Genomic DNA, 24899 nt, shown 5'->3' with positions numbered 1-24899 from the left:
TAATCACCTATGATGTGTTAGACACTGTTTTAGTTGCTCAGTATTTTTAGTTAACAATAACTCCAATTTATTAATATTGTAAGAAGGAAAGTGAAAAAAGAAGCTTATTTGAAATCTTATTCTTAAAATGATAGTGATAGTTAACTCTTTTCTACTCTATCTTATTATCTTTTTGGCAGCAAAAAGATACATTTCCACAAATATTTAGAGAGAAAAAGGGGAAGCAATTATTACTGTACTGTCACTTAACAAAATCCCAGGGAACCAAAAAAATTGGGCCTATGTTATTTCTTGACCTTGGAATTTTTAAAAAATACTAATAAATATAATACAAAAAAACCTCAAGAAACTTCATTTTGCAAAAAAGTTGATATTAGAGTTTTAAAAATCTCAACCACTTATAGTTTTAGGAAAGAATCATTTTCTATCTGTAGGACTCTGTATTTAAAATTCCACACTTCAATCAGAGACCATGATGCCAAGCAATTGGCCACAGAAATAGGCTCCTGCCATGGAATTCGCCTGTGGAAATCATTACTGCAGCAACTCTCTCTCATATGGCTGACAGAAGGGGGCAGGGAAGGGTGAATCATTGTGTTTGCTTTGCTTTGGTTCTGCCTAAGAAAATTGCTCAGGCAATTGCTTTTCGTAGCATGTAATGCTGTTAGTTCCTTTCCCACTGTTAACAGACTCCTACTCTCAAATACCACAGAAGGATAGAAGGAAGAAAAAAATTTATTAAATCTTACTAAGGATTTTGGATCTAGTATCAAACAAGACAGAACTTTATATCTCACCTTCTCAAACTCTATGCTCATTTATGAAAATTCCTCCAAGTTCAGAGGAACATAAAATTGGGAACTATTTATCTAATATTCCATGCCTAAGAGGCAGCATAGTATGGAAGACAGAAAGTTAACCTTGATGCTTAGGAAGATTTGTATGATTCTGGACAAGTCATTTAAACTCTACATTTTTTAGGCAGCACCAAAAGAAATTGCATAGAAGGAATTGGCCTTCATTGGTAAGGCAATGTCCTCATTTGGGTGTACTCTCTACCAATGAAATTACAAGTCCCTTCTTTACCTTTCTGCTAAACTAAAGGTTTCAGCCCAATTTTCTTTTTCTACAATATATTGTAAAGTTCCACACAAAAAAAGGTAAAGTTCAAATTATACAAAAACAGGAAGGCCTTGATTACATTTTTATGGTTTTCTTTCCTGCTCTATTTAATTAGTGAAATCTGTTTTAGAAATAGGTCTTGTTAAAGATTTTTATCCTTGCTTACTAAATTCAAGTCAGCACAAATGAGGAAACTGCTACTGGAACTTTGACGGCAGTTATTTCATTGTTGTATCTATTTTTATACATTTGATAAAGTTACTGAAGTAACCTTCCAACCCAGGTGATACTAAAGTTGTACAGATAAGTTAAGAATATATATATATATACATATACACACACACACACACACACACACACACACACACACACACATATATATATATATATATATATATATATATATATATATATATATATATATATACACACACACATATATTCCATGGCTTAGGATTTTCTTCAAGCATAGTAAAACTGACATTCTATGGAAGGAAAACTCAGTGAAATAATAAAAAAAATTAAATTGCTACAAAAGAGTACAGAGAAGAGATGTGCAAATTGCTGATTAGTTAGATGAAAGAATAGAAAGGAAATGAAGAGCTTGCTTCCCATTCATCATGAAAAATATATGGAGAATTTTCCTATTGAAGACAGAGTGAGAAAAACATGTTTATTACTTTGAAGAATAGATTAAGAATCTGATATTTGCTTATCTTTTATGTATATTACAAGACAAAGAGCCTTAGTAAATTTTGATAGGATTGATATTTTTCTTGAGGTCAAAATTATATATTTGTTTACATATTTATTTACCTATAAATAAATATATATATAATTTAGTTTCCCTAAATTATAGTTTCTCACTACTCAGATCTCTGCTAAATTTTCATATGTTTTACTTGGAAAATAGTATCATACTCCAAATAGAGAGTCTAACTTTGAGTGGAGAGCAGCAAGGGGAGAGAGAAAGAAAGAAGAGAGAGAGAGAGAGAGAGAGAGAGAGAGAGAGAGAAGAAGAAGAAGAAGAAGAAGAAGAAGAAGAAGAAGAAGAAGAGGAGGAGGAGGAGGAGGAGGAGGAGGAGGAGATAGTGAGAAAGAGACAGAGAGAGACAGAGAGATGGAAAACAGAGAGACAGAGAAAGGATGGAAGAAAAGAAAAGAGGAAGGAGGAAAGGAAGGAAGGGGGGAGGAAGGAAGGAAATTTACAAATATTTCTGGTTAGAAAAATTATCTTTGTTAACAAAATATAAAAGAGTTAAAGATTAATTTTTTCTTTGACTTGAAGGATCAATACATTAGCAAAGATTTAAAAACAATTTATTATTCTGGACAGGTTTGGAAAGTAGAAAACATGACAGAAAATGACAAAAGCAAGGAGATGAGGAGTGATAAAGAGCAGCTGGGGAAAAAAAAACTTGTTTAGATAGTTTTAATAATGCATGCTGGTCAGGGCAGCTAGGTGGTGTAGTGGATAAAGCACCAGCCTTGGAGTCAAGTAGTACCTGGGTTCAAATCCGGTCTCAGACACTTAATAATTACCTAGCTGTGTGGCCTTGGGCAAGCCACTTAACCCCATTTGCCTTACAAAAAACCTAAAAATAATAATGCATGCTGGTAATTTATTTTATTAATCAAAGAGCAGAAAAAAATTTTATATGCAATATTCAACAATAAAGCTTCTAAAATTATTCAAGTCCTGCTTAAAGGAACCACAAGAAAAAAATTCCCAATATTTTAAATACATTGTTAATATTGTTTAAATGCAGTGTCTTGTTGAGTTTGCTATCTTGGATGAAAATGATGAGAAAAAAATGTATTGTTATGTAACCTCAAGAATTATGAACATGAAATAAAGCACATCATTAAAATATTCTTTCTAGTGCCATCTAGAGGAAATGGTTTTTCCAGTGCCATTTCCTAAAATGTAAAATTTCAAGAATGCCAATTATACTATTTTCACAGTCCCTATAAAGTCAAGAATCAGCTGAGATGTTGAGAATCGCCTCTAGACTATATTGTGCTTCTCTGTCATCTTAAACTATGCTAAGTTTTATTTTTAGCCTAGGGATTTGAGTAGTGTTCAGGTTAACAGGAGAACTCCCTCATGTTTTGACATTTTGGTGGTTTCACAAACAGTACTAGTTTCCTGTAGTAAAAACATAAATTTGTCATAACTCTAGGTCCATAAAAACAAATCAAGATAAATCATCCGTGACCACTTAAAGGCCAATTGTGACCTTTAGAGAGGGGTAATGGAACACTGTAATTAGTTGCTGTTACATGGATCCACGCCTGAAATTTTCACTAATCTGGACTCAGTGGATTGCTTAAGTAAGTATTTGCATGCAAGTTAGAGAGAGCTGATATCCTTCTGTGTCAAGTGTCACCATAACTTTAAAAATTAAAGATGGAGAGAGTCTCAAGTGGGTTTCACCAGGCAGTCTGATTCAGATTTTATTATCAAAATGGGTTCCTAATAAGCATGAAGTGTCCTTTCAGATTAGTCATGCTTCAGTACTTCCCCGCTCCCATTCATTCTGCACCCTGCCTTCTCTCCCCCTCCTTCTGTGCTTTCAGACCAGTCTCCCTCCTCCTTGTCCTATTACAGAATGGACTCAGTATGGATTGAACAAAGCAATCTAAAGGGGCTGATTTCTATAAGCTAGTTGATCATTCTTTCTGAAATCTGAAAATATCTCTATCATCAGTTCAGAACTTGGTCAAAATAAAGCAAAAAGTAGATAAAAATGAAAACACACCAAATAGAAAGCTCCTTGTTTAAAGAACAAAACAGAGTCTCCTCCTCAAAAAAAAAAAAACCCTGAGATTAAATATGAATATGTACATATATTTCATCTATTGTTGTTACAATTCACAGTCTAGTTTTTTGAAAATAGAGGTACAAAAATATGCTTCACAGTAGTTTAAAGTAATTGGATGGTATGGTGGATAGAGAGTGATCTTGGAGTAGGGAGGAACAGAATTCAAATTCTACCTCAGATACTTACAAATTACTTCTTACCCTCTCTCAGGTTCAATTTTGCCATCTTCAAAATCAGGATAATTATAACACCTTCCAACCTATAGGGGCTGTTGTTTTAAGGGTCAAATAAGGGGTGAGTGTATGCATGTGTGTTTAAAATAAAGAGGAAAAGGAGGAGGAGGAGAGAGAGAGCAAGAGAGAGCGAGAGAGCAAGAGAGTTGTTGAGTTATTTCAACTCTTTGTGATCTCATTTGGGCCTTTCTTGGCAAAGATACTGGAGTGGTTTGAAATTTCCTTCTCCATTTCATTTTACACATGAGGAAACTAAGGCAAAAAGGGTTAAGTGACTTGTCCAGTATATCTGAAACTGGATTAGAACTCATGAGCACTGGTCTTGGAGTCAAGAGGACAGGAGTTCAAATCCAGCTCCAACACTTGACTCTTACTAGCTCTATGACCTTGGGCAAGTCACTTAACCCTTACTGCATCCTATCTAGGTACCTCTCCAGTCATCCTGATTCATATCTGATCAGTGGACCCAGATGGCCCTGGAGGAGAAAGTGAGATTTGTGACTTAGCACAGTACCGCCTCACTCAAATCCAATTCATATGTTTGTCATGGCATCACATCACTGTTATTATGGTCTTCTTCAAAAATGAAGGACAAACAGAACCCATGAAGATGAGTCTTCCTGATTTTAAGTCCAGTGCTCATGGTTGTACCGTGTATATGGGGCACCACAAAAATATTTTTTATTAGTTACCTGACACTGAAGTATTATAAAATTATACTAGACATACTTCAACACATATTTTTATGTAGTATGCACAAAACATTTTAATTTTTAAAATTTTTAAAATTTTAATAAAGAATTAATTTGGTAACCTGAGAGCTATTTTTTAAAAATTCTTTTCTCCAAGACTTTTCTCCCCTTTGGGCTAATTGCTTATACATACATACACACACACACATATAACGTGCAATATTCTATTATGTGAACTATTATAATATTGTATATAATATATTTCTCATATATATAGATTTCCTTATATAATAATTATATTAATAAACATTATTATATCATTTCTGTTTTTCTTACATGTGTTATTGTTGTTAAGTTATGTCTGACACTTCATGTCCACATTTGGGGTTTTCTTGGCAAAGTAAGATCAGATTCCTAGAGTTTCAAATACCTTCTTCATAGGTCCCAATTTTAGAGTTGAAAGTGATGTAAAAATGTCTAGATTTATGGTCCAATAATTCTATGATACCCTCATTCCAAATTTTAGGGACGTTGAAGCTCCATGTGTTGCCTGTCTGTAGGCTAACTTATTTGTTACTCCTAACTAATAATTGTCTCAGACAAATGTTGAAGAGGCAGGACACAAAGATGACAAGTTCTCCCTTTATTTTACAGAATGCCAGAGCTTGAATATCCCCTTAGTCCCTAGTTTACTCCCAATTCAGGTGTTGTTCTCTAATTACCAAATCAAACAACTGTATCTGTACTAGTGGACAGAAGATGATAAAATTTACTTCCTCAGGCTAGTACTTCTCACTTAATGTTGCTATCACCTGCTTAGTGTTTAACACAATGCTCTAGGAAGTGCCAAAACATAAGGAACAGATAAGAAGATCCAGAAAGCTGACCCAGAAAATTAGGCCACTGGTGTACCTGGGAAAGAGGACCACTAGGCCATTCCCAATCACACAATGACCTCTCTGTGACCCTCAACAGTCTCTTACACATATGATTTATTTTTCAATTAGATATTTATCTCTAACTGGGTAAATTAAAAAAAATTGTTAATCAGCAGGTAATATGTGAAGGGAGATGCCTTAAGTACTCTTCCTTTGATTTTTATTTACAACTTTTCAGTCAAAGGAGATATTATATAAATCATTGAATTCTTAAAATTTAAGGAGACTAAGTGAAATTTTAGTTTCCTTAGATAACCAAATTCAGAGATTTGTCTTTCCTCATTAAAATATAAGTCTTTGCAAACAGTCACTGTCCTATTTGCTTGTTTTTGCTTCTTTGGTGTTTAGTACAGTGCTTGGTACATGAGAAATAATAAATGCTTGTGACTTTGTCTTGCCATAGAGTATTAAAATGAAGAGGGACAAAAAATATGGTAATATATTTATATAGTTTTGTGAGTGGTTGGAAATTCCTCATTCTCTTTTTACTCCCAAGAGATTTTCCGTGCTAGAATCCTGAAGCATTGAATATTTATCTCCCTTTATACAGCTGGATGATGTCAGTCAGCATGAATGGGATAATATTCTATTTAAAACAACATATCTGTAAATTCTATCCTATTAATTTAGATTTACAAGACTTTTTTCTATTAAAAATCCTTGAACAGAGATGTTATTTCATCATTTGGAATAAAACTTGACTCTGTTTATACTGAATTTCCAAATTAATATTTCTCTTTATTGTAAGTACTAATAGTCCTTAAGTTGGTAGGTTCATATGGAAAGGCATAGCAGGCAAATAATTTAGTTTCATTTCTTGATGAATTCTCTCCAATTTACTGTATTATTAAATATTGTATGAATTATTTAAGGTCCTTTATATCAAAAAATATTTTTCTCAAAAACAGAATCTGAATAAATTGGCATTAAGTAATATTACTAGACACAGATGAAATTATTTTCCTTTTAACCATAAAAATCTGTTTTCAATATTTCATCTATATTAAAAGAATGTGGAAAGATATACCAGAAGGAAATTGGAGTACAATTCACTTCATTTGTGTCAAAAATAAACTGATTACTTGGTGACAAACATTTATCTTTGATTTTGTACTTGACACTGAAATAAGCCTTTATTTTGATCTCATTTCTTAGTGTTGCCTGATAAGAGAAGGATTTTTAAAACAAAATATCTATTACCTTTCTTTCAGTAATGATAATCCTAGGGGTAGCTAGGTGGCTCAGTGGATAAAACTCTAATCCTGAAGTCAAGAGGAACTAAGTTCAAATCTGGCCTCAGACACTTAATATAAATCACCTACCTGTGAGACCTTGAGCAAGTCATTTAACCCCAGTGCCTCGGGAAAAAAAAAAAAGAATACATGAAATCAAATCCCATCTCTGCCACTTATTACCTGAATGATCTAAGACAAGTCTTTCCAGTTCTCTGGACTTCAATCTCTTTATAAGTAATAATAATAATCCTAATTAAACTGATCATTTCAGAGAGTGATAGTCTATTCCATAAATAGAAAAGAGAATAAACTGGGGACATTGAAACACTTCTAGTACCACCTAAATCATGGCCTCACATAGTAGACTTACCATTTAGAAACATTAATTCTTAGACCACAGATATTTAGAGTCGAATTAAATGTTAAAAAAATCAAAAATCAGAAAATTCTTCTTTATTTTCTCATTTTTCTCCAAAAGAGATTGATTTTTATTCCAGGAAAGGAGGAAATTTGAACCAAGGTTGGTCATTTTTCCTCTCCTCATAGAGGAAAGACTAGAATTAAAGTCTCTTTTGGAAAAAATAGGGGGAGAAGATAGATAGCAATCTATTCCCTTAAATGTTTTTAATCTAAAGGAAATAAAACAGACTAGGAAAAGATATTATTATTATTATAAGTATATTAGAGAATTTTTTAAATGGATGAAATAATGTTTATTCAGCACTTATCCTGTGCAAAATCCAAGGGATAAAAATTTAGTGGAGTCCCTACTCTCAAGGAGCTTCCAATGTTGTTAGAGGAAATAAAGCAATAAACTTCATTCATAAGCAAACAAAAAAAACCTCCAAATTTTAAGAATTTATTGTAGAAAAGGGGCAAGATCAAACATAATAAGCAGGTTTGATGACTGTGCCAGAGTACCTTTCAAATGAAGAAATTACAGTGAGGTCAGATGGTGGGGAAAACACTTCAAATTAAAATATACAAAAAAAAGGTAAACCTAATAGGATTTCACAATCTATGAGGTAAAGGAAAAGGAAGAATCAAAGGACTTTGATTTAAGGGTAATTAGAAATGTGTAGAGTTCTGGGAAGAAGTTAGTAGTGAAGAAAAGAATGAGGAGTAAAGAGCAAAATGAAACAAACTAAAACTATTCTCTCTAAAGTTACCTATATTGCCAAATTTTGCTCTATCTTCATCTTTCTTGACAACTCTGAAGCCTTTGATAATGCTAATTATGCTCTTTGATCTTTTCTTTCTGGCTTTTCATGATATTGCTTCTGTTCCTCCCTACTCCAAGATCACTCTCTATCCACCATACCATCCAATTACTTTAAACTACTGTGAAGCATATTTTTGTACCTCTATTTTCAAAAAACTAGACTGTGAATTCTAACAACAATAGATGAAATATTTGTACATATTCATATTTAATCTCAGGGTTTTATTTTTTTTTTTTGAGGAGGAGACTCTGTTTTGTTTTTTAAACAAGGAATTTCCTATTTGGTGTGTAATTATTAAGTGTCTGAGACCAGATTTGAACCCAGGTACTCCTGACTCCAGGGCCAGTGCTTTATCTACTGTGACACCTAGCCACCCCTATAATCTATTCTTTTGAGAAGTTTTGTTAAAATTTCCTTTGAACTCATCTATTATTTATTGGGGAACAACTCTTAGTTTTACATATTTGGATCAATTTCTTATCCTGGATATTCGATTTTTGTCAGAGATATTTGATGCAAAATTTTTTCCCCAATTAATACTTTATTTTTTATCCTAGCTGCCTCATTTTTATTCATAGTTTTTCAGTTTCATATAATTGAAATAGTTTTTACCTTCAATTAATTCCTCTATATCTTATTTAATTAAAAATTCTCCTAGTCCCTAAGGCACAGAAAATATTCAAGAGTTTCATGTAGCAATGGATGTTGTGAAATTTAAAAAACAAATTTAACAAGGAAGAGGAAGGAGAAGGAGACAGAGAAGAAGGAAGAGAGATGATGACAACTAAGCAATGGAGAAAGCAAAACAAAATGTTCTTGGTCTGAATAGGTGAAATCAAATTAAGATGTGAACTTTGGAGAAATGTAGTTCAAACAGCGCTCCCACCGAGAGTATAACAAGTGAGCACTCCACAAAAAAGCCCTGATATGCGTATATATGTTTGGGGGGGGGGGGAGGAAAGAACGAGAGAGAGAGAGAGAGAGAGAGATGACTTATTTATTTATATCTTTATTATTTTAAGAGAAGAACAGAAGAGATGAGAAAAGGAAAGGAAGAAAGAGAAAGTAACAGTGAAAATGATCTCACATAATCCAAGGGTACCAGTCACATCTACACAAACAAGGTTTAAGATTAAGATTAGGATTACACAAGAAAGGAATGGGAACTAACTGACACTTCATCCTCATGCCCTCATCTGAACTGATGAAAGGAAGGAAAAACACACATATAGATATTCAACAGGAAAAGGAAAGAAAAGAGAGAAAAGGAATAGAGGATTGAAGAGAGGGAAAAATAAGGGAGGGATGTATCCAAAGCAGACTGAGGGTAGAAGGCTGAGGGTCACATGATTAAAAGTTATCATTTATATGAGGACCTAGCAAAAGAGAAAAGAAGGAGTGGTTAGAGGTAGGAGAATTAGGAGAGAGTAATATCCCCCCAAACCTAGAGAACTGAGAGTATTAAGGAGGAGAGGGTGATCAGTACTGTCAAAGGCTGGAGAGAAGTTAAGGAGAAAAGACCATTGGATTTGGTAACTAAGAGATCACTGATAATTTTGGAAAGAACAGAAAAATGTAACTATAGATCAATATCCTTAAATTAATATTGATGCAAATATTTTTAAACAATATCAATGAGAAAGTGATACCAATATATCATAAAGACCATAAACTATGACCCAGTTGGATTTGTACCTGGAGTGCTGGGTTGGTTAAATATTTAGAAAGCTGTAAGCAAAACTAATTTTAAAAATAACAAAAATTATATGATTATTTCAATAGATATAGAAACTTTTTTGACAAAAACACATACACATATCAGACAAATGGAGATTTCTTAAAATAATAAAAATTATCTATATAAAACCAAGAGCCAGCATTATTTGTGATGGAGATAAACTAGAAACTTTTTTCAGTAAGATCAGGGATAAAACAAAGATGTTCATTTTTCCATTACTGTTCAAGAGAGTGTTAGAATCAAATTGAAGCATAGGCAAAGAGTAAGCAAAACTATCAATATCTGTCCAGTATATCCAACTTTTTCTCATGTTTTTGCCATTCCTTGCAATAAGTTGGTAACACTTTTGTGATGTTATCTTGTCAATCTCTTTATTTAGTATTTTTTTCATATAATCCATAATTATCCTTCCCTCACTCCATAATCATTTCTCAACTAAAATGAAAGCAATACTTGGAATCAGGGGTGATCTGTGGTCATCTTATTACTATTTTACATTGAACAAGTCATCTAACTTCTCAACTTCAGTTTTCATTAAAATGGGCAGAATTTCCCATAATTCTTATTTTATAAGCTAGTTCTGAGGATCAAATGAAATAATATAAAGTGACATATGAAAATCAACTAGCAATGCTTAAAAACATAGTCCTTTTAGATACTTGCCACACTATTTTTCATATAATTTTTTTGTGAATGTATTATTTTCCCTAATAGATGACAATCTCCTTGATGAGAGAAACATTCATCCTCCCTCAGTGCCTTCTACACTCAAGAAAGACTTTTGGATGTGAATGGTTGAATTAAATTCCACAAACTCTTATCATTCTATTAATTTCTTAATATTCAATTTGTACTGCTTGCTGTAAGCACGTGTTTCATTACCCCAACTTGTATATTCTAAGTTCCTGGAGGGAAGGGACCATTTCTTTTGTTTCTTCCTTTTCCTTCCCTCAGCAACTAAAACATTACTCTTCCCATAATAATATTCAATAAATTCTTGACTATCTACTTGCAAAGTGCTATTTTGGGATTACCAGATGTAAATTTTGAGTTTCAAAAAGACTTTATATTATAAATTTAATTTATTCTTGAATAAATTAAAAAAGATAAATAGAAACTCATCATGGCAATTTATATACACAAAAGATTATTCATTAACTTTTCATTTTAGACTTTCCACTCTTGCTATTTTCACAACTTTCCTTTTAAATAAGCTTAAAATATTATGTCCAATTAAGAGAATATTATACAGTGTACATCTATAATCAGAAAAATCATATTTAAAAGACATTAAGAACCACTGTAGTACAACATGAGTGATTAGGTTGATTTAGTTTTAGAGTACTTTATAAATGATATTTAAATCTGATATAATTAGGATGCTGCTGTATTTAATATTCAGAATATTCCATGCCTTTTTATATTTCTAATCATGATAAATTAAAAGTAATTCAAAGTATTTTCTTTTTTCTTCCAAGTGTTAGAACCTTAATCCAGTTTTAAATAATAACAGCATTAATGAATGTTCATTAGAATTAATGAATGTTTACTTTGATTTTTTAAAAAAGTCTGATTTTAGGAATTTATATCACACTACTGTTCTTCCTGAAAATGACTTATAGGTGAAGTTAATTTATTCCCTTTACTTATTGAGATTAATTTTCAAACCAATCTCATCAACTGAATCATAAACTTGCCTGAAAATTAATGTTGCAACTCTTGAAATGCCACGGTGTTAACTAGTTTTCAAAAACAGGTAAGGCTCTGGGCCTTGATTCTAGAAGACCTGAATTCAAATTCAGCTTTAAACATTTATTAAATGTGTAACTCTTGGTAAGTCACTTAACCACTATATGCCCCAGCTTTCTCAATTATAAAACAAAGTTAATGACAGTACCAATCTTATCGGCACTATATAAATTCTTATCCCTTCACCCACTTCCCTTTGTAGGGGGCTCGCCAATGGACAAAAATATTTCTTTGTCAAAAATTATAAATTATTAATAAAAATACCACATATTTTATAATATTTTCTCCCTTTTTATATTATTGTATGCTCATCCCATACCTATGGGGTAAGGCAGGACAGGTATCATTGCACAAACATTGCAACTTTAGAAATTGAGGATCAACAACTGATCCACTTAATAGTCAAAGCTTTTAAATGTATACTTTAATCAATGGGTCAAATTGAATCACCCTCCCCCATATTTTTTTTAGGTTTTTGCAAGGCAATGGGTTTAAGTGGCTTGCCCAAGGCCACACAGCTAGGTAATAAGTGTTTGAGGCTGGATTTAAACTCAGGTACTCTTGACTCCAGGACTGGCGCTCTATCTACTGCACCACCTAGCTGCCCCTAAAATTTTTTTTATCTTTAAAAATCAAGTTAACAGATTAACTCAAACCCAAAGTTTATATTAATGCTTTGATGTTATGAATACTCTCTCCAATTGTTGTAGATCTAGAGGGCAGCCCATTTATGTCTTTTTATCTTATGCTGCTTTTGTCCATTTCCTCTCATAAATCTCATACAAGATAATAGACTGAACATGCTTCAGACCTTTCTCCAGATTCCTTTGCTCAGTGAGGATGCTAATGGAACATGTGTGCTCATCATTTATTATATTCCATACTCTTGCTATAGTCAGCCCATTTCCTTTTACATTTCTCTGATAACTTTATTTATGATTTTTACCTGTATAATTATTTGCAATAATACAACTACCAAAACCAGGCAGGCAAGTCAGCCTAGTCCAAGCAGCAAAATGCTAGAGAGATAAAAAGGAGATAGAATATATCAACTGGCCCAAAGTACTGCTACCACCTTATCCCATTTCTTATGTAAGAGGAAAAAAAATCCAAAACTTTCTTTCAAGAGATCTTGGGAATAGTAACTTCTATAGCAGGCCAAAGATTCTGCTCCACGCTGCCTTGCCTCACCTCAAGCCATTGTCCAGAGCATCAGTATTGGGAAAGAAGAAACCCAACCCTTGCTTCTTCAAGCAGTCACCACTATTTTAGAACTAGAAACAATATGCATTTACTAATTTGCAACTTTATCATGTTCAGGATACTGTTCTAAGTTCTGGGAATACAAACACAATGAAAAAATTTCAGCCCTCAAGGAGCTTATGTTCTAATGTGTGAGGACAACATATAAAAGGAAAATTGGAGAGGAATGAAAGAGAAGTGGGGTTGGGCACTTAGAATTAAGAGCTGGTACTTGGTAGAGAAAGTCAAGGGTGCAGCCTGGAGAAGAATGAGTCCCAGAAAAGAAAGTGTACATCCTTGAAGTCCTTCATACAATGTCAGAAATGAATTGAAATGACACTAAAGAATACACGTCACCATCTGCCTTGCTGTTACTTTCTGAGGAACACAGCCTTTGCATTCACTCTTCTCATATTAGAATATAAACTCCCAAAGAAGGACTATTTTGTCTATCTAGAAGGATTATCTTTGAATAAAATAAATGCTTAATAAATGCTTTGCATATAATAAATGCTTAATCAATGACTTTTAATTTATTTTTTTCATCCTTTATTTATGAAGAGTCCCATGATATGGGTGATAACTTAATTTGTGCTGTGAATTGGATTTAAATGAGACAAGAGTTGCACAGTCATCAGACTCACTCTCTCTTCCAGAGTCATCAAAGTCCAGTAAGAAGGCAAAAGTCAAGGCTATTGGCAATGATCCAGGATGCAGTGGATGATGTTGGCATCTTCAATGTCTGGTCAAGTAAGGGCTTCACAGTAGCTGCTACAAACTGTTCTTATCTGCCCATTCTTCAAGAGAAGTCTTCACTTGCTTAGGGTAGATACCCCTCTAACACATTGACAGGTTTGAGGTCTGTTGATTTCCCCCTATCTGATTTAGCCCATCTACCAAAACAGTTTCCTGGGGTGTGGCTGCTGTCCATGACACAGCTTTTTGGAATCATGGGTGAGAGTTGAGTGCCAGGTAGACACCAAAAGTGAATGAGCAACTCTGCAAAGGACACAGTCATCCCTCTCAGCAGAAGTAGTAGTTCTCCTAGAACACCCCATCTATCATGTGTCTTTCTGGGTTACTTTGAGAGACCTACTCTTCTAATTCTTTGAGGACTCTGTTATTCCATGACTTTTAGGCTCACAAAATCACAAGAAAAATATGTATGGTACACATACATTGTTTTGAAGCTGAGTAATTGTTTGTTATGAAGTAAGATTAATGAACTAATCATTAGAGAACACAAATAGGCTAAATAACTAGGAAATGTATATGCCTTTTAAATGCTTTAAAAAACAGGGACTATATAAAGATAAAGTACAGTAATTATTTGTATGACATGTCCTACTACTTTGCTGCTTCAAGGAAATATGATTTATCAATATGGTACTTAGATACCAGACATCTCACCAGCCCTGAAACTGCAGACTCTTCTGGGTTCTTGGGAACAGGAAGTGTTTATGTTTCTCTGGTATTACCTTTTATAACATAGGATCACCCATTTATCACCAAAAAGAGTTGGAGAAAGGCTTTAGTAGAGGGTGGTATGATTACTGAAATACTCACTTGGACTTATAAATGTAAGTTTGTGAGCTCACTCTAATGATGTAGATTGAATTCCTTCCATTCCTGTACATTTTCTGTAACTCTTATCCATGACCTAAAAATTTTCCATAGGGTCCAACATATTGGAGGCCTTTTTTACTTCCTTTTAACAGCCTGATGGTTAACAATGAAGTACTTTGGCTATTTACCTGTTGTCTTGCTATTAAATATAAATATATAAAAATAAAACTGAAAATATAAAAATATTGTTATATTATTTACCATATTATATTATAAAAATATAAAATATATAAAACATATTTAACATTAAAATTAAAAAGATACTTCTTAGTTTTATATGTTAAAATCTAGGAAACAGGCATTCTTCATTCCTTCTGTACTCTCAAATAGTCACAACACTGGCTCATGCTTTCATCATTTATCACTTCTAGGATTAGAATTTTAAATCTCTTTGTTTAGATTTAAAACTCCTCAAAATATGGTCTATTTCTCTAGTGTTCTTTCACAAACTCAATAGTCCAGTCTTATTGGTCTATTTACTATTGCTAACATATCTTCAAAAACATGTATAAATGGTCCCCCATACCTGGAATACTACTTCCCTTACCTCTGCCTCTTAGAATCTTTGAGTCCCTTAAAGACTCAGATCATATACCATTTACATTAGGAATCTCTTCTTTATTTCCAAAAATGCTGGTATCTTTCCTTCAAATGTGACCTTTCATCTATTCTGTATCTTGTATTGATGTATTCAAACATGTGTGATTGAATTAGAGGAACTATTGGATAGAAAAATATGTTTTATACTTATTTTCATAATGTTCCCTCTGCAATTACCATGTATCTTACTTTTATCATTTCTGAAGGCAATGTATACACCTACTCCCATCCCATTGTTCAAATTATTGAGATGGGCCAATGACCTTTTAGTAAAGACCTTGCCCCTCCCTGACAGGGTCAAGCCCCTATCAACAAAACAATGGTCCCTGCCCTAGCCTGAAAATTAAGTCTTTGAGCTACTGTCCCTCATTGACATATCCCTTATTACTTCATCTCTGCTCTCTGAGTTATTGACCCCTGCCTACTGCTCCCTACATCCCCCTTAAAAGCTCACCCTTTATTCAGTTGAGTTGCTTGTCTTCTAGTGAAGCTAGCTCATTTTGGGGGAGCTTGATCCCCTGGGTAACCCTTCACACTCATACCTGTCCTTATTGTTCAATTTCTCATGGCAATTTATGTTGATGTGGCTGCTGCTAATCCCTTTAGAGCTTTCTACTCTTTACTCTTTCTTTCCTGTATCTTCTACTAGCCACAGCAGTACTTAAATCAACCTTTTTTTGTCCCTAATTTTTTTGTGTGTGTCAGAGTTGGTCTTTTACATTAATTCTTTCATAGTCCTCCTGAACTTTTAGCTGGCTAAATTTTTTCCTGGGCATCATTTTGGTGTCCCTGAGTGGGTTGGCATCCAGCAGGAGACTTGCTTCTCAGGTAAGCCATTTCTGGTTGTTTTGTTTGTAAGCCTACCCTCTCTCTGGTTTAGAGTCTCAGCTGAGTTTTTATGTAAATTTCCCTCTGCCTAGGTTCAGAGTCCTGGCTGAGTTGCCCAGTAGAACTTGATTTTTTTGGAGATTTTTTTCCCTTAATATCAAGAAGGGACAGGAGCAGTGCCCAGAGACCCTGGTTTGTCAGAAGTGCTGGGACAGCCTTCCAGAGACTCTGAGGGTCTTGGAAGGCCCTGGGCTGTAGTCCTAAGAATACTTGGGTTTTGGGGTACCAACCAGCCTTAGGTTCCTCCCAGAATACTGGGGATGAGGGTGACAGTTGTGATTAGCAGTGAATCTGGACTGCAGTTTAGTCCACCGGTGTTTAAAATGTGGGGCTTTTTTGTTTTGGGTTTTTTGTTTTGTTTTTTTGCTTCTGAGGTTTACACAGCTTAGGCTGTGTTTTATTAGGAGTCAATCTAAAGCTAGGACCTTAAAGAATAGAACAGCTTAAATTTTTCCTGGCTTTCTTGATTGTATGGGATTATGAGTTTGCTCTGATCTTACTGTCATAGTCTGCTGTGTTTTTCTCACTTTTTCCTCCTTCCCTCCCTTGAAGAGGCAGTACTTTCTTTTTGCTTCCTTCTCTCACCAAGCTAAACTTCCCTCCTCTTCTAATTGCTAAGAGGATGACTGGCTATGGCCACATAGTCCTTATGGTATGTGAGTGTGAGGGAATTCCAAGCTTTATTGATGCAAGGAAACGTGCTCATAGGGGATGATGAGATCAGTAGATGGTAAAGGGAATTTTCCTTCCTTTAACATCTAATTTAGAGGGTCTGACCTTCAACTTGGATTGCATTGCTTTTCCAGGGCAGTCTGGAAGGACAGGTCTTGGAAGACCACCCAAAAGGGATCCCTCCCCAAAAGACAAAATCTCCTATAAGAGATTTGGGTCACTCCCAGGTCACCACCTCCTCCCATGGACTCTGAGAGAAGGGGGAGGTGGCCTCTTTGACTCTTGTGGAACCTTGGCCAGCTGGCCTGGCCAAAATTTAATCAGCAATCCATATGGTCTTCTCTTAAAACTTTCTAACTTTTCTACCCCTTTCTTAATATGCTGCAACTTCCTTTAATAAATTTCTATTTTCTTTCCAAAACCTGCATTCCCAAGTTTGAGTCGTGATTCTTTGCAGGGCAGAACTGAACCCAAGAAACAAATCAGCAGTAACGTTGCCACTTTTTTTGGAAAAGTTTTTTAAAGAGGTGGTTGGTTTTAGGGAAGTAATCAGACTTGGAATATACCTTTTGTTTCCTCCTCCCTTTTTTGCTTTAGCCCCTTTGGGCTACTCTCTTCCTTTCTCTCATTATGATGGTATGTGGGTGTGAAAAAGCTTCCATTACTTGAAGCTTTTCTCAGAAAAACTAGGAATTTTACTAAGAGTTAAGTTTTTTTTAGTTTTGGGGTCCATGCTTAAAAATGATAAAAGAAATGAAGTACTTCAGGGCATTCTATGTGTACAGGTATGACTAAAAAATGACCCTAAATTATGCCTAGTCTTAATTGGCATGATCTCAAAGAAATTTAAACTACAGGTGCCTAATTTATATTGTCTTGTTTGAAGAAATTTGAGTGTTTCTTCTCCCATAATCTCTTCTCTCCTCCTTCCCCCTCCTTTGCCATTTCACTGGACTCCACCCAGCCCACTCTCTCAGTTCAACTCTTACTTCTGCCTTGGCTCTCTTACCCTCTTGATTCTGGATATGCCAAAGGGGTGTATTTTGAAATTATTTAATTTGGAAGTATTAAATTAGGCAGTCAGGCATTTTGTAAATTTATGAATTTTTTTCCCAAATATTTATTTAAGGCAAGAGGGTTAAATGACTTGCCCAAGGTCACACAGCTAGTTAACTATTAAGAGTCTGAGGGCCACATTTGAACTCAGGTCCTCCTGAATCCAGGGCTGGTGCTCTATCCCCTGGGCCACCTAGCTGCCCCCTCAATTCTCTATTTTTCAAGGTCATCAACTCTGGAAAAGGAGTTGCTTCGTGGAAGTTCTAAACAACTAACTTAGTTTGAATTTGATATGGAAATAATTCAGGAATGCTGGTTTTGGAAAGAAACCTTGACCTTTCCTTACTGCTCAACAGTAAGCAAACTTGGGTTGCTTAGACTGTTTATGTTGCTTAGGTTTGAGAGGTTTAACGATAGACCTTCCCCTACCTCCTGCTAACCACAGCAATACTTAAATAAACCCATTTGTCTCTAAAAAATATGATTTTTCTTAAGACTGTTTTGTTTTATTTGCCACATTCAAAAATCCTAAGGGATATTCTTATTGTTTAAAGGGATTTTGAAAGCAATGGTTTGTTTGTTTCTTTTTAACATGGTTAAGAACTGAACCTGTTTAAATATTGTTTTTTATAAAAATCTAGTTCTAGATGTAATTTAGAATTGTGGTATTTTTCCATCATAACTTTTTATTATATTTCATTTAAACCATAATCCTTACAATAAAATGAATTGTAATTTTTCCTTGCCTGAAGTCCTGATTATAGAAAGTTGCTATATTTTATATATATTTATATTGAACTATATATTACTACTAACTGATTTGGTCTGTGTCTGATATCAAGTATATTGATCAAAGGGATACCATTTTGTCAATGATGTCAGTAGTCCAATAGAGTTTGACCTGCATAACTACTGTTCTCATGAGGAAGTTCCATTGAGGGAATTACTAACAGCACAGCTGAGTGAGGTAGGTTTCTCTTAACTGGTTATAAAGTTCTCACCTGGCAGACTTGAAGCCAGGTTCATTTCTATGGAATGTCTGTATGACTTCTGCCTGGAAGAGAAATCTAAATACATAAGGGAACACCATTAATTTTTTTTTAATTTACTGTAAGAATGTGAGTCATTTGACCTACAATTCTCTAAATTCTTACAGCCAGCTAAACAGTATTTATCCTTATTTATAGCTACATTATTACTGTGTTAATTGAGATCCTTTAACTTCTCACAAAGCTATGGGTTCATTTAGGCAAATGATAAAGATTTGTGACATCAGGAAATGATTATCACTACAAGTTTGTTTTTTAAGGAAAGAATATCTATGATCTGTTTCAAAATTTTCTTAATAAGAGATCCATTTCTTAATTTGGAGTTTTTCTTCATTTAAATATGGCTAAAGTTAAAAAGTTACTGGACAGGTGTGTATTTTTATACCATCCCTGAGTCTTTGGCTCCAATTCAAATTGACCTCCTAACTTTTGATGAATTCATTTTTGAATTAGAATTTATATTCTTAAGAAAGTATTCTAAAAAAAATTCTCATAATTTGTTCATTAGCGAAAACTCATCCTCCAAGTATAAACTAGGTTTTAATTGATTAATACTAAGTATAAAGAACTGAGTAAATAATTGAGTTGTGGATTCCTTGGTCTGGAAGGTTCCAGATTACTTTTTTTTTAAAAATGACAAACAAGTGGATATTTTTAAATGTCCTTTTCCAGAAACCATCTCTCCAGCTAATCTGAGCTGGAGGAAATCTGTCTCTGAGATCAAACCTGGATAGGACAAGTTAGATACATTGATTCAATTACCAAATGAACTAATCTTTGTTAGAATCATGGAATGTGATTTTTATTGTTTCCCTGCATTGCATTTTTTCCCAGATTTCTCTTCCTGGGGCTCCTGCCTTTTCTCCTTACTGGTCCCTATCTGAACTTGGATAGAGTTTAATCTTTCTTGTAAGGTATATACACTCCAGATTACAGGTGATACATCATGATCTGGTAGCCCAAGCAAAATAGCACCCTGAACCAGAATCTAGGAGTAAGCACCCCTTGAAAGAGCTCTTCCTCCCTGACTCCCAAAGAATTTGGTTCTAAATTGTTTGAGTGGGGAATAAAGTAGAGGAAATATTAGACAGAAATATGTTTTGTAATATTATGTTTGCTCTGAACTGATCATGTATCTTACATTTAACATTGCTGAAGGCACTGTATACCCCTACCCCCATTCCATTGTTCAAGTTACTGAGATGAGGTCAACAAATTTTTATTAAAGTACATTGCACAAGTACAAACCCCTATCATCAAAACTATGCTTTCCCACATCTCCCTTAAAAGCTTACCCTCTCATTCCATCAGTGCAACAAGCAGGAACAATTTTGGGCTGTCTGCAAAGGAGAGTGCCATCTGTATCCAGATAAGGAGCTGTGGAGTTTGAACAAAATTCAGGGACTATTCCCTTTAATTTAGAAAAAAAACCCAGATATCTTATTGTCTGATCTTGTTACCTTTTAGACTTCTCTTCTTTAAGGATATGATTTCTCTCTCATCACACCCAATTTGGATCAAGGTACAACATGGAAACAAAGTAAAGACTGACAGAGTGCTTTCCGTGGGGATGGGGGGAAGCAAGATTAGGGGGGAAATTGTAAAACTCAAATAATATCTTTAATAAAAATAAAATTAAAAAAAAAAGCTTACCCTCTGCTCAATTGACCTACTTGAAGCTACTTGAGAAACCTTGACCTTTCCTTACAGCAAGCTTGGGTTGCTTAGAGTGTTTATGTTGCTTAGGGATGAGAGGTTTAAGGACAGCCCTTCCCCTACCTCCTGCTAACCACAGCAATACTTAAATAAATCCATTTGTCCCTAAACTTTCTTCTGGTTCAGAGTTGCTCTTTTACATGAATTCTTTCATGTTCCTCCTCAACCTTTAGCTGGCTACATTTCTTCCCTGCCTCTGTTCCCATCATTTTCCCCTGCTTTATCATTACCTCATCTAAATTTGTACTATGGGATGGGGGTTAAGGGTGTTTATTGCCTTCAGCAATATTAAAATGTAAGAAACCTGATCAGTGAAGAGAGAACATTATTATAATAATTATAAAACATATTTCTCCGTCCAATATTTCCTCTACTCCATGTCCCCATTAGAATGCAAACTCCTTGAAATCAATGATTTTGTTTTCTTTTTATTTCCAGTGCTTGGCATAATACTTACAACACAGTAAATGTTTAATAAATGCTTTATTTATTGATTGATAGGTCATTTAATTTTTTTATTTAATTGATTGTTATGCCTCACAAAAATATCATCACCAGGTAGCCCAGACTATTGGTGATGTGCCTCTCTAAAGTAAGCTAGATTGTTCTTCATAAAACAGTTTCTTAGGGAGACCAAACTTGAAGTCTTCCTAACATAACGGAACTTCCAAAAGCTTCTCTATCTCTAGAATAATCTTTTGAAGATCCAGGGTCACTTCCATGTCACTATGAGGTAAGGCATCTTTGCAGAAGACTTTGATGATATAATTACTTTTCCCCTAATGCCTAATTTTTTTACGATAGAGTGGTAAGGGTTTTAAGGAACATTAACATTCTATAGAGTTTAATGGGCTGAAGCAAAGGATTTTAAGTCACTGTGTTAAAGCACTGGTCTGGAAGCTCTGGTTCCATGAGTTCTGATTCAGTTTTAGTGATCTGTAAAATAGGGATAAAAATACTTGGTTGTATCTTCCTCATAAGATTGTTATTAGGAAAATATTTTAGAAATCTTAAAGTTCTATAGAAACAGGATATTATCATAAATCTCAGAGTTGATAATTTTCTAAATTCATTGGAAATGAGAAAACCATGTTTAGCATAAAGCTCTTATTTGTGAAAAGGAGAATGACTCATTTCTCATTTGTGTGAGAGCTTGGGAAAAGAGAGACATTTTGAGATTATGTGATTCCAGAAAAACTATGGGAAGCAAAAGATGTAACAAAAATAATAGAATTTGAATAGCAGACATAAGCCTCAACATATTTTGATTTCCAACTTGCCTTCTTAAAGAATTTTTTCTTGCTTGAGAATGGGTAGTCTTTCTTAGTTGAAATGTATAATTTCCTGGAAAAGTGTTTATCTGTTTAGATAAACTTCTTTACTATCATTATTTGTAACAATATTTTGGATAACTAGAATTTAGTGTAAAGGAAGCAGATGTTCATTTAGAGTAGTACTCCGGGGTGGCTAGGTGGCGGGCATAGTGGATAAAGCACTGGCCTTGGAGTCAGGAGTACCTGGGTTCAAATCTGGTCTCAGACACTGAATTATTACCTAGCTGTGTGGCCTTGGGCAAGCCACTTAACCCCATTTGCCTTGCAAACATAAAAAAAATGAATCCCCCCCCCCCAAATTAACATGCTTCAGACTAGCTTTTAAAATGAAGATATACTTGATGCTTTTTTTGGTGTATTTTTTATCATAGTTTTATATATATATATATATGATTAAAAGAAAATATAGGGTTAAAATAAAGTAACAGAAAAATATAAATTAGACATGAAGTTTTATTCTCTGAGATGTACCATCAAAGTTATAGGTGGAGATCATCTCCAAGAATGAATCACATTGAACTTGGACAAAGAGAAACAAAGAATAGGAAAAAATCATTAACCATCTTTAGTGGACTAACCATGAGTGTTGTACAGTGATTGGCCCATAATGGGTGCTTGGTAAATATTCATTACCTGATAATGTGCTGTCTTTGCCTAGGAGTTTTTAACTAAGAGGTAGAGAGAGCCACACTGCTGTGTGAGCCAGAGCTGGAGTTGAAACATTTAGAGATTATTGATGCTTTCCAGAGCAGAACATGGGCAATGTTCTAAGCAATGTCTATAAGGGGCAAGGAGAATATAGAAGTGGTTGAATGCCTACTCTCACAACACCTCCCCCCAATGCTCCAATGCTCCAATGTGTTTAAAATTATCTAGTAAGAGAGTTGGGGCAGCTAGGTAGTGTAGTGTAGTGGATAGAATACTGAATCTGAAGTCAGAAAGATTCCTCTTCCTGAGTTTCAATCTGATCTCATATATTTGTTGTGGGACCATGGCCTCACTTCTTGAGAGTTGGAGAAGGAAAAGATGCACTTCTGTATCTTTGCAAAGAAACTTCTAAATGAGATCACAAAGAATTAGATAACTGAAAAGATTGAACAACAATGCCAACAAAAGAAATTTGTAGTTATTAAAAACTGGGTTATTGTTGGTTAATGCATAGTATTTTAAAGTTTTTGAGGCGTTTTATATGAATTTTTTCATTTGAATTTTGCAACAACTCTGAGGTCATTATTGCATGAAATGTAATAACATGTTTCAGATGAGGAAACTAAGCAATATAACTTTTATTATTCACACAACTAGTAAATGTACTAGGCAGCATTTGAACCTGGGTTCCTAATTTCTAGTACAGGGCCTTGATCACTATGCCAGGATATATCTCAAGGATTATAAGTTATAGGAAGCCAAGTAATTATACACAAAGTAAGTACTTTACTGACTTCCTCAGACTACCAAATCCTTTCCCAGTTGCCTAAAAAGTCGTCAAGGAGAGGAACAGCCTGGAGATCAGGGTTATGGGAAGGAAGTTTTTGTTGTTAGTTGATTAGTCATGTGGCCAAGATATTGCAGTGGTTTGTCACTTTGTTCTCCAGCTCATTTTACAGATGAGGAAACTGAGACAAACAGGGTTTGCCTGGTGTCACACAAGAAATAATTGCGGCTAAATTTGAACTCAGTTCTTCCAAACTCCAGGGCCTGCATTGGAACTACTTAACTGCTCCAGGGATTGAAGGTAGTAAGTATTCTGGTTGGTTGGTTCATTGACATCATTATGCTAGAATCAAGTTACTCTGTGTTCAGATGTGGTTGATCAGACCAATATGCTCTCAGAATGCTCTTGTCACAGGTCAAACACAAATAGTCCATTTGAACATTTGGGATGTATCATCCAAATTTGTTCATCTCATGGTTTTTCTGAGTTATTACAATTCTGCTTTGCTCATAGAGCATAGCACCCTCTCTGAGGAGGGCATTCCATGTTGGGTGGTCTTGACCTAGTGTCTCCCATGTTACACAATCATTTCCAAAGGTTTTTAAAGAGATCTTGAGAATGTATCTTTTTCCCATTTTGATTTGATTCTTCTTTCACAACATGATTAATATGAATTTATGTTTAGTATGGTTTTACATGAATAGGCTATATTAGATTGTTTTCTATCTGGAGTAGAGGGAAGGAAGGAAGGAAGAGAGGGAGAAAAATGTGACACAAAACCTTGCAAAAAATGATTGTTGCATGTAATTGGAAAAATAAAATAGTAAAAATAGATATGACTAAATTTTGAAGTCCTTTTACCTTTAGGCTCCCTGGGAGTGATGTCTTGATTTAAGAGCACATACCTCAATTATTTGGTATTTGATGAAATACCCTCAAAACTCCCCATTTAGTGAGCTTAAATGCCTAAGAATATCCCTGGGGCAATTGAATGGATTATTCAATCATCCAAACTTTTAATTTCTCCTTTCACTATAGGTTTGAGTGGGAGAAGTTGTTCAGCCTTCTAGTTTCTTAACCATAATCCCTGGGGACTCCAATCCATAGTGGAGGTGGGCAGGTAGGAGAAACATATTCTGAACTAGCTAATTTTAGGCATTTTTGAGAATTTACACTGCAGAATCTTTGGAACTAAAAGTTATTACTTTAAGGATTTCTCCTCTATTTTCTTTGGCTTTTCATTAAATGAGAATTGTGTCCACAAATTGTGAACTGTATCCTTGCAAATTTGATGTCCATTTACTGGATGGCACAAGGTATTGGTAGAATAATATAGTTGTAGAGGAGGATCGGGTCAGAGAGCTGATGTTCCCTTTTTTCTGGTATGGAGTTTTTCTTCTGTATGTGTGAAAACCTTGAATTGAGGGAATATAACATTTGACCAGATGTGACTAGACCTTGTTTGGCAGGGAATTGTGGAGTGCCTTGTTAAAAAAAGAATTCAAGCTCCAAGTTTAACCACTTGT

General features: G+C 34.6%; 1 protein-coding gene across 4 annotated transcripts in view; it reads left to right on the top strand.

Annotated features, from left to right (window-relative positions):
• LOC141491990 (casein kinase II subunit alpha'-interacting protein-like) overlaps window positions 1-24899 on the top strand; it is an 80791-nt gene that overhangs the window by 29807 nt on the left and 26085 nt on the right. For 3 of the 4 annotated variants that reach the window (XM_074192678.1, XM_074192679.1, XM_074192677.1), the window contains exon 4: window positions 13654-13747. In XM_074192678.1, coding sequence (XP_074048779.1) covers window positions 13709-13747 — 39 coding nt within the window. In that variant the 5' untranslated portion in view covers window positions 13654-13708. Of the gene's footprint in view, window positions 1-3344; window positions 3457-13653; window positions 13748-24899 lie in introns of those variants that run through there. The other variant, XM_074192680.1, reaches the window with a different exon arrangement.

The sequence above is a fragment of the Macrotis lagotis genome, chromosome 6 (genome assembly GCF_037893015.1).
Source record: "Macrotis lagotis isolate mMagLag1 chromosome 6, bilby.v1.9.chrom.fasta, whole genome shotgun sequence".
NCBI lineage: Eukaryota > Metazoa > Chordata > Mammalia > Peramelemorphia > Peramelidae > Macrotis > Macrotis lagotis.
Note: the sequence above shows the minus strand (reverse complement) of the source record. Positions and strands in the feature narration are given on the sequence as shown.